Source organism: Thalassophryne amazonica, chromosome 1 (genome assembly GCF_902500255.1).
Source record: "Thalassophryne amazonica chromosome 1, fThaAma1.1, whole genome shotgun sequence".
NCBI classification, from domain to species: domain Eukaryota; kingdom Metazoa; phylum Chordata; class Actinopteri; order Batrachoidiformes; family Batrachoididae; genus Thalassophryne; species Thalassophryne amazonica.
In genome coordinates this window covers 67,917,532-67,930,335 of record NC_047103.1, presented here as the reverse complement: position 1 = coordinate 67,930,335, position 12,804 = coordinate 67,917,532, and the positions used below count along the sequence as shown (strand labels likewise).

Sequence of the window (12,804 nt, the reverse complement as noted above, 5' to 3'; positions counted from 1 at the left end):
TAAGATTATTCAATTATTTCTGGAGCAGGTTTAAAGAAATCTGAAAACACTTCACTGGAATATGGAGTATATCATAGAGAAATTAATCTCATTCATGCATATTCTTATATTAGTAGAATATACAATGTCAAAGTGACTGTCATGTGACCCACCAAATTGAGAGAAAAAAGCATTTCCATTCTATGAATTTTCTCTGACAGAATATCTCAGGCTGGAAAACCTGATGTGAAGAAAAATCCAGAGGCTAATTAAAAAGGGATAAATTAAGACTTATGAAAGTGAGACTAATTGAATAGCAAAACAAATGGTGCAATATTTCTCACAAAAAAGCATTCAGTCAGTAAAACAGAAGTCACTACTTTACAAAATACAGATTGACACAAAAAATAAATCATTTTCTAACCTTTATACAGCAATTTTAGTCATTTCCCCACATCGTTTATATTACATATAATACTCACTTATGAAAGCTCACTCCACAATTCATTATTATTTATTTTTTATTTATTTAACCTTTATTTAACCAGCTGATACTCCTTTGTCAGCTTGTCGCTGCAGCCGAACGCTGCACAAAACAGCATTTTCAGATCACTTTAGCCCAAGTTTAAGTCCGCGCATCATCATATTTCTATTTAACCTAATGCCTGACGATGAGGAATAACGCTAAGCAAGATGGCAGCTGCTGGCAACAGTTCACAGGCTGCATCTGCCATCTAGTGGATTAAATAGAAATCGATGTTTGGCACACACGAGATGTGGATTAATTGTAAAGTTTACATAATAGTTTCAAAAACAAATTTCTTGCCATGGTGATTTGTTTTTACAGTAATAACTACGTAAATCTTGCTGCGGCATTGCAGTGAAGTCAAAGTGCGAGCTGTGCGTTCATGTGAATGTAGCATGTTCAAAGCAGGCAGCCTCTGTCACCTATAGATGATACCACATTGTGCACTGTGTATTTACCCGTTTGGATCTGGTTCGCTGGAAAGGCTAGGTAGCAGATAATTTCCGCTTCTCTTTGGGAGACAGCAAAATTCCATCTGTGACTGAGAAGCCAGTTAAGAGCCTGGACAAGCTCTTCACCAGTGACCTGAAGGATGCAGCCGCATGCCAAGCAACCAGCAAAAAACCTCAGCTCGTGGCTTTCCACTGTGGACAGGCCAGATCTTCCAGGACAATTCAAGGCCTGGATATATCATCATGGTATCCTGCCCTGACTCCTCTGGCCACTGCTCAACTATGAAGTTCAGATTACCACTGTGCAGAACCACTAGAGGAAGGTAAATCACTTCCTGCGCAGGGCCTGCCGCAAAGTCTCAGTAGCATTGCTCTTTATGGGCATAACACAAAGCTGCAGCTTTCATTTAGCAGCCTGAAGGAGTTCAAGGTCACCACAGCCAGAGAGATCCTGTTCTACCAAGACTCCAATGATGCCAAGTTGGCTTTAGCGAGAGTGGAGGTCAGAACAGGATGGAAATGGTGTGCCCAGGAGGCACTGAACTGAGCTGAAGCAAGGATGCAGCACAACATTCCCATTGGCAAGGTGGCAAATGGGAGGGCCGGGCTATCCTGAGTATCCCAAAACCTTGCTATAGCAAGGCTGGGGAAAACGAGTGGCGAAAGCTCATCCAGGAGTAGGTGCCTGCAGAAGTGGAGGAGATTTGCTTCAGCAGAATGGTGAGCATGGCCAAGCAAGGAGCCTGGAACAACTGAGATCATACGGCTGGCCAGAAGATCACCTGGTCAGAACTTTGGAGAATGGAACCTCACAGATTCAAGTTCTTGGTCCAGTTGGTATATGACTTCCTACCATGTCCTTTCAACTTGTACACCTTGGAGTCTGGCAGACACACCGGCTTGCCATCTCTGCCAAAAGAGGGGGTCATTGAAACACATCCTAAGCTGCTTCCCAAAGACCTCGGGAGAGGGGCGATACCACTGGCGCTATGGCCAGGTTCTGCGGGCAGTAGCAGATACCATCTGCACCGGCATCACCTCTAGCAAGTAGCCACGCCCTTCAACATGCTCCATCACCTTTGTTCGTTTCCAGAGGAGAAGCCACAACCCCGACCAAAAACAGAGGGCGGGCTACTCTCACTGGCAAGGGATTGGCAACTCTTGGTTGATGTTGGCAGGCAGATAAAGTTCCCAGACACCATCACAATTACCGCTTTTAGGCCAGACATGGTCATGTTGTCTGAGGCAAGCAAGCAAGTGGTGTTGGTGGAGTTGACAGTCCCCTGGGAAGACGAGATGGAAGAGGCACAAGAAAGGAAGAGAGCCAAATATGCCTCCCAAGTAGCAGAGTGTCAAACAGGAGTGAAAGGCTCGCAGTGAACCTTTTGAAGTGGGCTGTAAGGGTTTTGCAGGGCATTCTTTATACTGGGTCCTAGGCTGTTTATGCATCTGTGGACCACAGAAACCAGAGCCATCAAGAACATCTTTGAAGCAGCTGAAAAAGCTTCCTGGTGGCTCTGGATTAAGAAGGGTGTTGAGTGATGAAGTGAGCTACCTAGACACAAGTTGGGGCCTGATCACCCCCAGCTGGGTGTTTGGTGATAAGACCCGAAACACCCAATGTGCCAAATGAACATGCCAATCTACATCAGATCTGCTGTGATGACCCCAAGTGAAAACAAGAGAGAAGTCAAAGGGACTTACTGTTTCAAACATTGGATGCCAGCACATCCAATGTGCTGGCAAACATATTCATCCAGCACCATGGGCAAAAGTTATTGTTTTCACTGTTCTCTTTAAAATGGAAAGGAAAGTGATAACTGCCCCCCCCCCCAGCCTTTTTTGGGGGGGGGGGCTGATCCAAAAAAATTATATGATCCATGACTAAAAAGTGGAACCCCACCTGAACTGTTGGCTTTGTTCAACCCCTCATTTAAAGTATTGGCACACTGACTGTATCTTACAAGCCAACAGTTTATGTTGTTAGATAATATCTGTACGAATTCCTTATTTTATGTTAGCTATCAAGTATTTGTGTTATCTGCTTGGAAGTTCTGAGAAATATAAGTTAAGTTTTACTTTATCATGTGTCCACGTTTCAGGCACAGGAAGATCTCCCCTGTTGGTGAGAGCCAGCAACATTAGAAATGTGAGACTAAACCACACCCATGTTAACACCCACAAGGTATAAAAAGTGTTGTATGACTCATTTTAGGGGCCTTTCACAAGATGGACACTGTCTGTGAGGGTCCCAGGCCATGTTTCTAATGTGACCCTGATTAAACTCAAAATGAGGAATACAATGGTTTGGTTTTTGGTAAGGGGCAAATCATAAAAGAACTGGGTAGAAATAACACTGTCCACAAGAAAAAATGTTGTGAACTTCTTTTCAGTTTTATCATTTATAAAATGCTAATTAAGCAATATATATGGGGTGACGGCCAAGCAGTTAAGTGCACTTGTTTCCAGTGTGGAACACTGAAAGTTCAAACCCACTACAGCCCATTCTCTATGTAATATGGAGTTGCGTTAGGAAAGGCAACTGGCATAAAACTTGTGCCAAATCAACATGCGGATCTACCTTGGATCTGCTTTGGTGGCCTCGACTGAAAAGAAGGGAGAAGCTGAAGGGACTTACTATAGATTAGTCTCAAAGATCAATTTGGCCATCATGGTCCTTAAGCACCTTAATAGATGCATTCTATTTAAGAGAAATGGGAGCAGTTGTTTATATTTTTCTTGCTAACACATATAAACTGCCATGAAAAGGGCAAACTGACTCATTCATGGAGGCTGAGGTTCCAAAAGTACATTCTTACTTATATATAAATTAATGGAAAGCAACATGTACACCCTGCTCAGAGTGCCGCTCTCACTGGACCTACATCTCTGCTATTTTGGCATTGTGGGATAGCCAGCACCCGCAGATTGAGCTCGTTGGACTACTTTCGTGAAACTGCTCAGCATGCTGCTCTCGTTAGAGCGACAACATACAGAATGTGTCTCTTCCCAGATAGATCTCTTTCAGTGCAGCTTCTTGTTCTGACTTTAACAAAAAGTTAATACCCAAGTCTTTCATCGCCAACTGTAAATGGTAATCAAACCATTCCAGTTGTATCTTTCTGAACTCTTCATCAACTCAACTCATCAAACTCCATCGTGTCAATGTTTATAATGTGCTTGAGCAATAACAGGTGAAGTTGCTCATAAACTTTAAGTTTCTTAAATATTTATTACGGCCACTCTTAAAACTTCAGTTATCTTTATAATTTTATTACTGGTAAATTTTAGAATTAATGTAGATGAGATATACTCATTATCAATTATCTGGTAACTACTTTTTGCGCAGGAATTCATCAAGCACGTCAGCCGCGGGTGCATACTAACACAGAATAGTCAGAAACTGGAGAGTTGTTCGGCCATAATGACAGCGTCCACTTTTAGTGTGCCATAAGTTAAGCTAGTGGCGCTCGTGAGAGTGTGCAACATGTAGTCCAAGCAACAAAATCTATTGCAATCTAAGAACCCTTTAAGAAAAAATAAGAAGACACATCAAAGCATCTTTGCATGTGCACAAACCTTTTTGTTCTCTTTGTCCGATGTGGGGTTGTTGGTGATCTTGAACAGGTGTAGGTCAATCACTTCTTTCATCTCATAGTTGTCTCCTCGCCGTTTACACACAATAACTGCTGCGTCAAACAGGAAGATGTGCCTGTGGTTCAGAAATTATTATCACTGTAACTCAGGCCAAACATTTGTCTTTGTCTCATTGCTCTCTAACTGTTATGTTGTCCAATATGCAGTGCGTTCATCATAAAGCTATGGAGAACTGTGACTCTTAACCCTGGCCTTCAGAGAACTCTCCTTGAGTAGCAATTGTGATTGTCATCATCAAAGCATCATTAATTTTATGAAAAGTTAGTCAAAATACAACGTTAGGTTTTAGAGGAGATACCACTTGATGTTTTGTAATCTGTGACACCTTATGGCTGCACCCCTCTGTGGTATGCCCTCTGTGTCCTCCAAATTTCTTTCCTGATGATGTAAATCCATAAGTACACTTCACAGATATCTGTTGAAAATGACCCAATCTTCTCAACCCCCTAGTAGCAATGGTGGGGGTGGCAAAGGGTTGGCAAGGGATTCTGGCAACTATGGCAGATCAGTCGTTATCACAAAGTTTGATCAACATCTGAGAGTTTCTAAAGGTTTTGATAATATGTTTGTGCATGGGCGATGTTATAAATTTTATGTATCAGTCTGAGGTGTGAGCTTATAGCATGAAATGCCAGGCTGCCTCAGTAGATTTTGGTTGCATGGCTCTCACAACAGGATGCTTTCCATTCCACAATGGTAACTGTAGTATAAAAGGCCATTCTGACACCCAGGCCTGGAAAACACTCTTCCAGAAAAGCATGTTTTGCAAGTGAAGCACCCTCTGCTATGGGATATAAAGGGCTCCACAACAGCTCGGGTAAGTATGGGGCCTCCTGAAAGTGGGCAAAGTGGTGTTTACACTCTTTGTAGCAAGACAAATGTGGTGTATATGAAAATTTTTGAGCATCTGTGAACTCATTCTCATATCTGATTATAATGTGGTTGAAGATTTATTATAACCATCAACAGAGGTGGACTGGCCATTAAAAGTCCCAGGATTTTTCCCAGCAGGCCAATCAATAAATGGGGTGATGGCTGCCCAGTTTGTTATTATTATTATTATTATTATTATTATTATTATTATTCATGGTAACTGTCCTGGCCCAGGGAGAGACATGAATGGCGCACAGAGCTCAACTGCAGCCTTTAAAACACATCATAGGCCCAATGGCTACAGAGGCCTGGAGTCCCACCCATGCATTGTCAGAGATAATAAAGGCCAAACACTGCAATTTTCAGAAGCAGACAGAAGTGTAGGTGAATTTTTGGAGTATCATCATCACCATCCATCAATTCTGAAGCCCATGCGCCATATTTTGGTCAGTGGATTGAACTAAAAATGACTGTTATATGGGTTCAGACTCAAACCTACAAATTTAGGGTACGTGTTGACTTAAACAATCGTTTCAATATAAAGGAGGAAAAAATGCAGCAAGATCTGAGTCATCATCAAAGCTGTTTGCTCAAGTTGTTTCATCAATGTTGACTTCACCAGCAGTGGAATAGTCAAATAAGAACAAAAACACATTTTAGTTCATGTCACCGACATGGGGTGGCACGGTGGATCAGTGGTTAGCACGTTTGCCTCACAGCAAGAAGGTTATGGGATTGCATCCCACCTGGTTCTTTCTGTGTGGAGTTTGCATGTTCTCCCTGTGTATGCGTGGGTTGCCTCCTGGTGCTTCCTCCCACCTCCAAAGACATGCAGTTTGAGTGAAATGGACAATTTAAACTGACCTTAGGTGTGAAAGACTTTGTTACTATGTGGCCCTGGGATAGACTGGTGTTCTGTCCAGGGTGTACCCTGCTTCATGCCTTGTGACTGCTGGAACAGACCCCCCCCCTCCCCCATTGACCATTGATTGGAGTAAGCGGATATAGAAAATGAATGAATCCACTGAAATGGTATGAAACCCATTCAGCTGAACCGAACAACACACTCCTCCACCCGACCCCCACCCCCCCCCCGCAACACACACACACACACACACACACACACACATCCCCAACAGGTGCTCCCCTGCAGATTGAAAACCTTGGGTCAGCATGTAGGAGCCCTCACTCAAAGGGATGTTGTCTCACTTCAGCTTGTCATTTGGAGACACACAGGTTTGGTTTCTAACAGATCTTTCATCTTGACATGATGCCAGCTCTGGCACATTTTCAGCGCAGTCAGACAGCAGTCATTCCAGAAGGAAGCCAACCTGCCGTCTCACCTGTCCTGTTTAGCTCGTTTGTCCACTGAGGCCATGCGTACCTCACCATCGCCCTTCGGTCTTCCATAGTTACTCAGAGGTTGATTCTAAAATGAGAGAGGAAGGGAAAAATTGGGGCGTGACTTATGAAGAAATTCCAAAACACTGACTCTGAGCTTACACTGTATGACATGGAACAATGAAGTTGCTTACCAGATTTTCAATAGACTTCTGATATTGATCTATTTCTCGTAATGTCTCATTGTCTCTCTTGACCTCATTAACATACTGAGCCAAGTCCTGCACAGAAAAACACCAATGTTTTAAGAGATTTCGCTGACATAGAGCTTTTTGCTTCCTTGATGATCATGTGTTCTTGCGCTGTGTAAGATTTGAAATATTTTTTCTTCAACAGAAATTATCATCTTTATCATTACTGTCGCAAAATTCTATTTACCCATTCTCACTTTTTCAAGAATTTAACTGGATTGAGAAACAATGCTGACTAATTTAGCCCAATCAGATACAAACATGATTGTGGCTACACAAATAAACATTGACATGCAGCTGTTTACAACAGTAGATGTTTTCTAGGGCAAAAACATCCACAGATTCCAAATCTGCCATCACATTTGCACAAGGCTATTATGGTTCAGGTGCTATGGGCCCTGTTTTGACACCGAAAATAGAGCCCCCCCCAAACAAATGCACAAGAACAGTATAGTTTTGTGAAAGCATTGTTTCGTAATTATTGCAAACAAATGTCAGCATGTTTTTATTACACTTTCTTTCCAGTCTTGCCTTGAACTTTGTGCATTCTCATAATTTATCTGTCTGTCCTATATCTGTAATTTATCATCTGTCATAATTTACACAACCCCTGGCAATAATTTTGGAATCACCGGCCTCGGAGGATGTTCATTCAGTTGTTTAATTTTGTAGAAAAAAAGCAGATCACAGACATGACACAAAACTAAAGTCATTTCAAATGGCAACTTTCTGGCTTTAAGAAACACTATAAGAAATCAGGAAAAAAAAAATTGTAGCAGTCAGTAACGGTTACTTTTTTAGACCAAGCAGAGGGAAAAAATATGGACTCACTTAATTCTGAGGAATAAATTATGGAATCACCCTGTAAATTTTCATCCCCAAAACTAAAACCTGCATCAAATCAGGTCTGCTCATTAGTCTGTATCTAAAAAGGAGTGATCACACCTTGGAGAGCTGTTGCACCAAGTGGACTGACATGAATCATGGCTCCAACACAAGAGATGTCAATTGAAACAAAGGAGAGGATTATCAAACTCTTAAAAGAGGGTAAATCATCACGCAATGTTGCAAAAGATGTTGGTTGTTCACAGTCAGCTGTGTCTAAACTCTGGACCAAATACAAACAACATGGGAAGGTTGTTAAAGGCAAACATACTGGTAGACCAAGGAAGACATCAAAGCGTCAAGACAGAAAACTTAAAACAATATGTCTCAAAAATCAAAAATGCACAACAAAACAAATGAGGAACGAAAGGGAGGAAACTGGAGTCAACGTCTGTGACCGAACTGTAAGAAACCGTCTAAAGGAAATGGAATTTACATACAGAAAAGCTAAACGAAAGCCATCATTAACACCTAAACAGAAAAAAACAAGGTTACAATGGGCTAAGGAAAAGCAATCGTGGACTGTGGATGACTGGATGAAAGTCATATTCAGTGATGAATCTCGAATCTGCATTGGGCAAGGTGATGATGCTGGAACTTTTGTTTGGTGCCGTTCCAATGAGATTTATAAAGATGACTGCCTGAAGAGAACATGTAAATTTCCACAGTCACTGATGATATGGGGCTGCATGTCAGGTAAAGGCACTGGGGAAATGGCTGTCATTACATCATCAATAAATGCACAAGTTTATGTTGATATTTTGGACACTTTTCTTATCCCATCAATTGAAAGGATGTTTGGTGATGATGAAATCATTTTTCAAGATGATAATGCATCTTGCCATAGAGCAAAAACTGTAAAAACATTCCTTGCAAAAAGACACATAGGGTCAATGTCATGGCCTGCAAATAGTCCGGATCTTAATCCAATTGAAAATCTTTGGTGGAAGTTGAAGAAAATGGTCCATGACAAGGCTCCAACCTGCAAAGCTGATCTGGCAACAGCAATCAGAGAAAGTTGGAGCCAGACTGATGAAGAGTACTGTTTGTCACTCATTAAGTCACATCTCTAACCGTTTTTCCCCACTCGACGATACACTCGCCGAGGATCAAACTCTGGTTATTGGCGACTCTGTTTTGAGAAATGTGAAGTTAACGACACCAGCAACCAATGTCAATTGTCTTCCGGGGGCCAGAGCAGGCAATATCGAAGGACATTTGAAATTGCTGGCTAAGGCTAAGCGTAAATTTGGTAAGATTGTAATTCACGTCGGCAGTAATGACACTCGGTTACGCCAATCGGAGGTCACTAAAATTAACATTGAATCGGTGTGTAACTTTGCAAAAACAATGTCGGACTCTGTTGTTTTCTCTGGGCCCCTCCCCAATCAGACCGGGAGTGATATGTTTAGCCGCATGTTCTCCTTGAATTGCTGGCTGTCTGAGTGGTGTCCAAAAAATGAGGTGGGCTTCATTGATAATTGGCAAAGCTTCTGGGGAAAACCTGGTCTTGTTAGGAGAGACGGCATCCATCCCACTTTAGAGGGAGCAGCTCTCATTTCTAGAAATCTGGCCAATTTTTTGGGATCCTCCAAACTGTGACTGTCTAGCGTTGGGACCAGGAGGCAGAGCTGTGGTCTTATACACCTCTCTGCAGCTTCTCTCCCCCTGCCATCCCCTTATTACCTCATCCCCGTAGAGACGGTGCCTGCTCCCAGACCACCAATAACTAGCAAAAATCTATTTAAGCATAAAAATTCAAAAAGAAAAAATAATATAGCACCTTCAATTGCACCACAGACTAAAACAGTTAAATGTGGTCTATTAAACATTAGGTCTCTTTCTTCTAAGTCCCTGTTGGTAAATGATATAATAATTGATCAACGTATTGATTTATTCTGCCTAACAGAAACTTGGTTACAGCAGGATGAATATGTTAGTTTAAATGAGTCAACACCCCCGAGTCACACTAACTGTCAGAATGCTCGTAGCACGGGCCGGGGCGGAGGATTAGCAGCAATCTTCCATTCCAGCTTATTAATTAATCAAAAACCTAGACAGAGCTTTAATTCATTTGAAAGCTTGTCTCTTAGTCTTGTCCATCCAAATTGGAAGTCCCAAAAAACAGTTTTATTTGTTATTATCTATCGTCCACCTGGTCGTTACTGTGAGTTTCTCTGTGAATTTTCAGACCTTTTGTCTGACTTAGTGCTTAGCTCAGATAAGATAATTATAGTGGGCGATTTTAACATCCACACAGATGCTGAGAATGACAGCCTCAACACTGCATTTAATCTATTATTAGACTCTATCGGCTTTGCTCAAAAAGTAAATAAGTCCACCCACCACTTTAATCATATTTTAGATCTTGTTCTGACTTATGGTATGGAAATAGAAGACTTAACAGTATTCCCTGAAAACTCCCTTTTGTCTGATCATTTTTTAATAACATTTACATTTACCCTGATGGACTACCCTGCAGTGGGGAATAAGTTTCATTACACTAGAAGTCTTTCAGAAAGCGCTGTAACTAGGTTAAGGATATGATTCCTTCTTTATGTTCTCTAATGTCATATACCAACACAGAGCAGAGTAGCTACCTAAACTCTGTAAGGGAGTTAGAGTATCTTGTTAATAGTTTTACATCCTCATTGAAGACAACTTTGGATGCTGTAGCTCCTCTGAAAAAGAGAGCTTTAAATCAGAAGTGTCTGACTCCGTGGTATAACTCACAAACTCGTAGCTTAAAGCAGATAACCCGTAAGTTGGAGAGGAAATGGCGTCTCACTAATTTAGAAGATCTTCAATTAGCCTGGAAAAAGAGTCTGTTGCTCTATAAGAAAGCCCTTCGTGAAGCTAGGACATCTTTCTACTCATCACTAATTGAAGAAAATAAGAACAACCCCAGGTTTCTTTTCAGCACTGTAGCCAGGCTGACAAAGAGTCAGAGCTCTATTGAGCTGAGTATTCCATTAACTTTAACTAGTAATGACTTCATGACTTTCTTTGCTAACAAAATTTTGACTATTAGAGAAAAAATTACTCATGGCCATCCCAAAGATGTATCGTTGTCTTTGGCTGCTTTCAGTGATGCCGGTATTTGGTTAGACTCCTTCTCTCCGATTGTTCTGTCTGAGTTATTTTCATTAGTTACTTCATCCAAACCATCAACATGCTTATTAGACCCCATTCCTGCCAGGCTGCTCAAGGAAGTCCTACCATTATTTAATGCTTCAATCTTAAATATGATCAATCTATCTTTGTTAGTTGGTTATGTACCACAGGCCTTTAAGGTGGCAGTAATTAAACCATTACTTAAAAAGCCATCACTTGACCCAGCTATCTTAGCTAATTATAGGCCAATCTCCAACCTTCCTTTTCTCTCAAAGATTCTTGAGAGGGTAGTTGTAAAACAGCTAACTGATCACCTGCAGAGGAATGGTCTATTTGAAGAGTTTCAGTCAGGTTTTAGAATTCATCATAGTACAGAAACAGCATTAGTGAAGGTTACAAATGATCTTCTTATGGCTTCGGACAGTGGACTTATCTCTGTGCTTGTTCTGTTGGACCTCAGTGCTGCTTTTGATACTGTTGACCATAAAATTTTATTACAGAGATTAGAGCATGTCATAGGTATTAAAGGCATTGCGCTGCGGTGGTTTGAATCATATTTGTCTAATAGATTACAGTTTGTTCATGTAAATGGGGAATCTTCTTCACAGACTAAAGTTAATTATGGAGTTCCACAAGGTTCTGTGCTAGGACCAATTTTATTCACTTTATACATGCTTCCCTTGGCCAGTATTATTAGACGGTATTGCTTAAATTTTCATTGTTACGCAGATGATACCCAGCTTTATCTATCCATGAAGCCAGAGGATACACACCAATTAGCTAAACTGCAGGATTGTCTTACAGACATAAAGACATGGATGACCTCTAATTTCCTGCTTTTAAACTCAGATAAAACTGAAGTTATTGTACTTGGCCCCACAAATCTTAGAAGCATGGTGTCTAACCAGATCGTTACTCTGGATGGCATTTCCCTGATCTCTAGTAATACTGTGAGAAATCTTGGAGTTATTTTTGATCAGGATATGTCATTCAAAGCGCATATTAAACAAATATGTAGGACTGCCTTTTTGCATTTACGCAATATCTCTAAAATCAGAAAGGTCTTGTCTCAGAGTGATGCTGAAAAATTAATTCATGCATTTATTTCCTCTAGGCTGGACTATTGTAATTCATTATTATCAGGTTGTCCTAAAAGTTCCCTAAAAAGCCTTCAGTTGGTTCAGAATGCTGCAGCTAGAGTACTGACGGGGACTAGCAGGAGAGAGCATATCTCACCCGTGTTGGCCTCCCTTCATTGGCTTCCTGTTAATGCTAGAATAGAATTTAAAATTCTTCTTCTTACTTATAAGGTTTTGAATAATCAGGTCCCATCTTATCTTAGGGACCTCGTAGTACCATATTACCCCATTAGAGCGCTTCGCTCTCAGACTGCGGGCTTACTTGTAGTTCCTAGGGTTTGTAAGAGTAGAATGGGAGGCAGAGCCTTCAGCTTTCAGGCTCCTCTCCTGTGGAACCAGCTCCCAATTCAGATCAGGGAGACAGATACCCTCTCTACTTTTAAGATTAGGCTTAAAACTTTCCTTTTCGCTAAGGCTTATAGTTAGGGCTGGATCGGGTGACCCTGGACCATCCCTTGGTTATGTTGCTTTAGACGTAGACTGTGGGGGGGTTCCCATGATGCACTGTTTCTTTCTCTTTTTGCTCCGTATGCATCACTCTGCATTTAATCATTAGTGATCGATCTCTTTTTCCTGGTTCTTTCCCT

General features: G+C 41.3%; 1 protein-coding gene across 2 annotated transcripts in view; it reads right to left on the bottom strand.

The window, feature by feature from the left end:
• The window catches only part of LOC117511416 (guanine nucleotide exchange factor VAV3-like), a 397,959-nt gene that overhangs the window by 162,700 nt on the left and 222,455 nt on the right, over window positions 1-12,804 (bottom strand). For both annotated transcript variants that reach the window (XM_034171445.1, XM_034171451.1), the window contains exons 12-14: window positions 7,023-7,109; window positions 6,831-6,916; window positions 4,537-4,669 (exon numbers count right to left, since the gene is read on the bottom strand). In XM_034171445.1, the coding sequence (XP_034027336.1) occupies window positions 4,537-4,669; window positions 6,831-6,916; window positions 7,023-7,109 (306 nt within the window). The remainder of the gene's footprint in view (window positions 1-4,536; window positions 4,670-6,830; window positions 6,917-7,022; window positions 7,110-12,804) is intronic.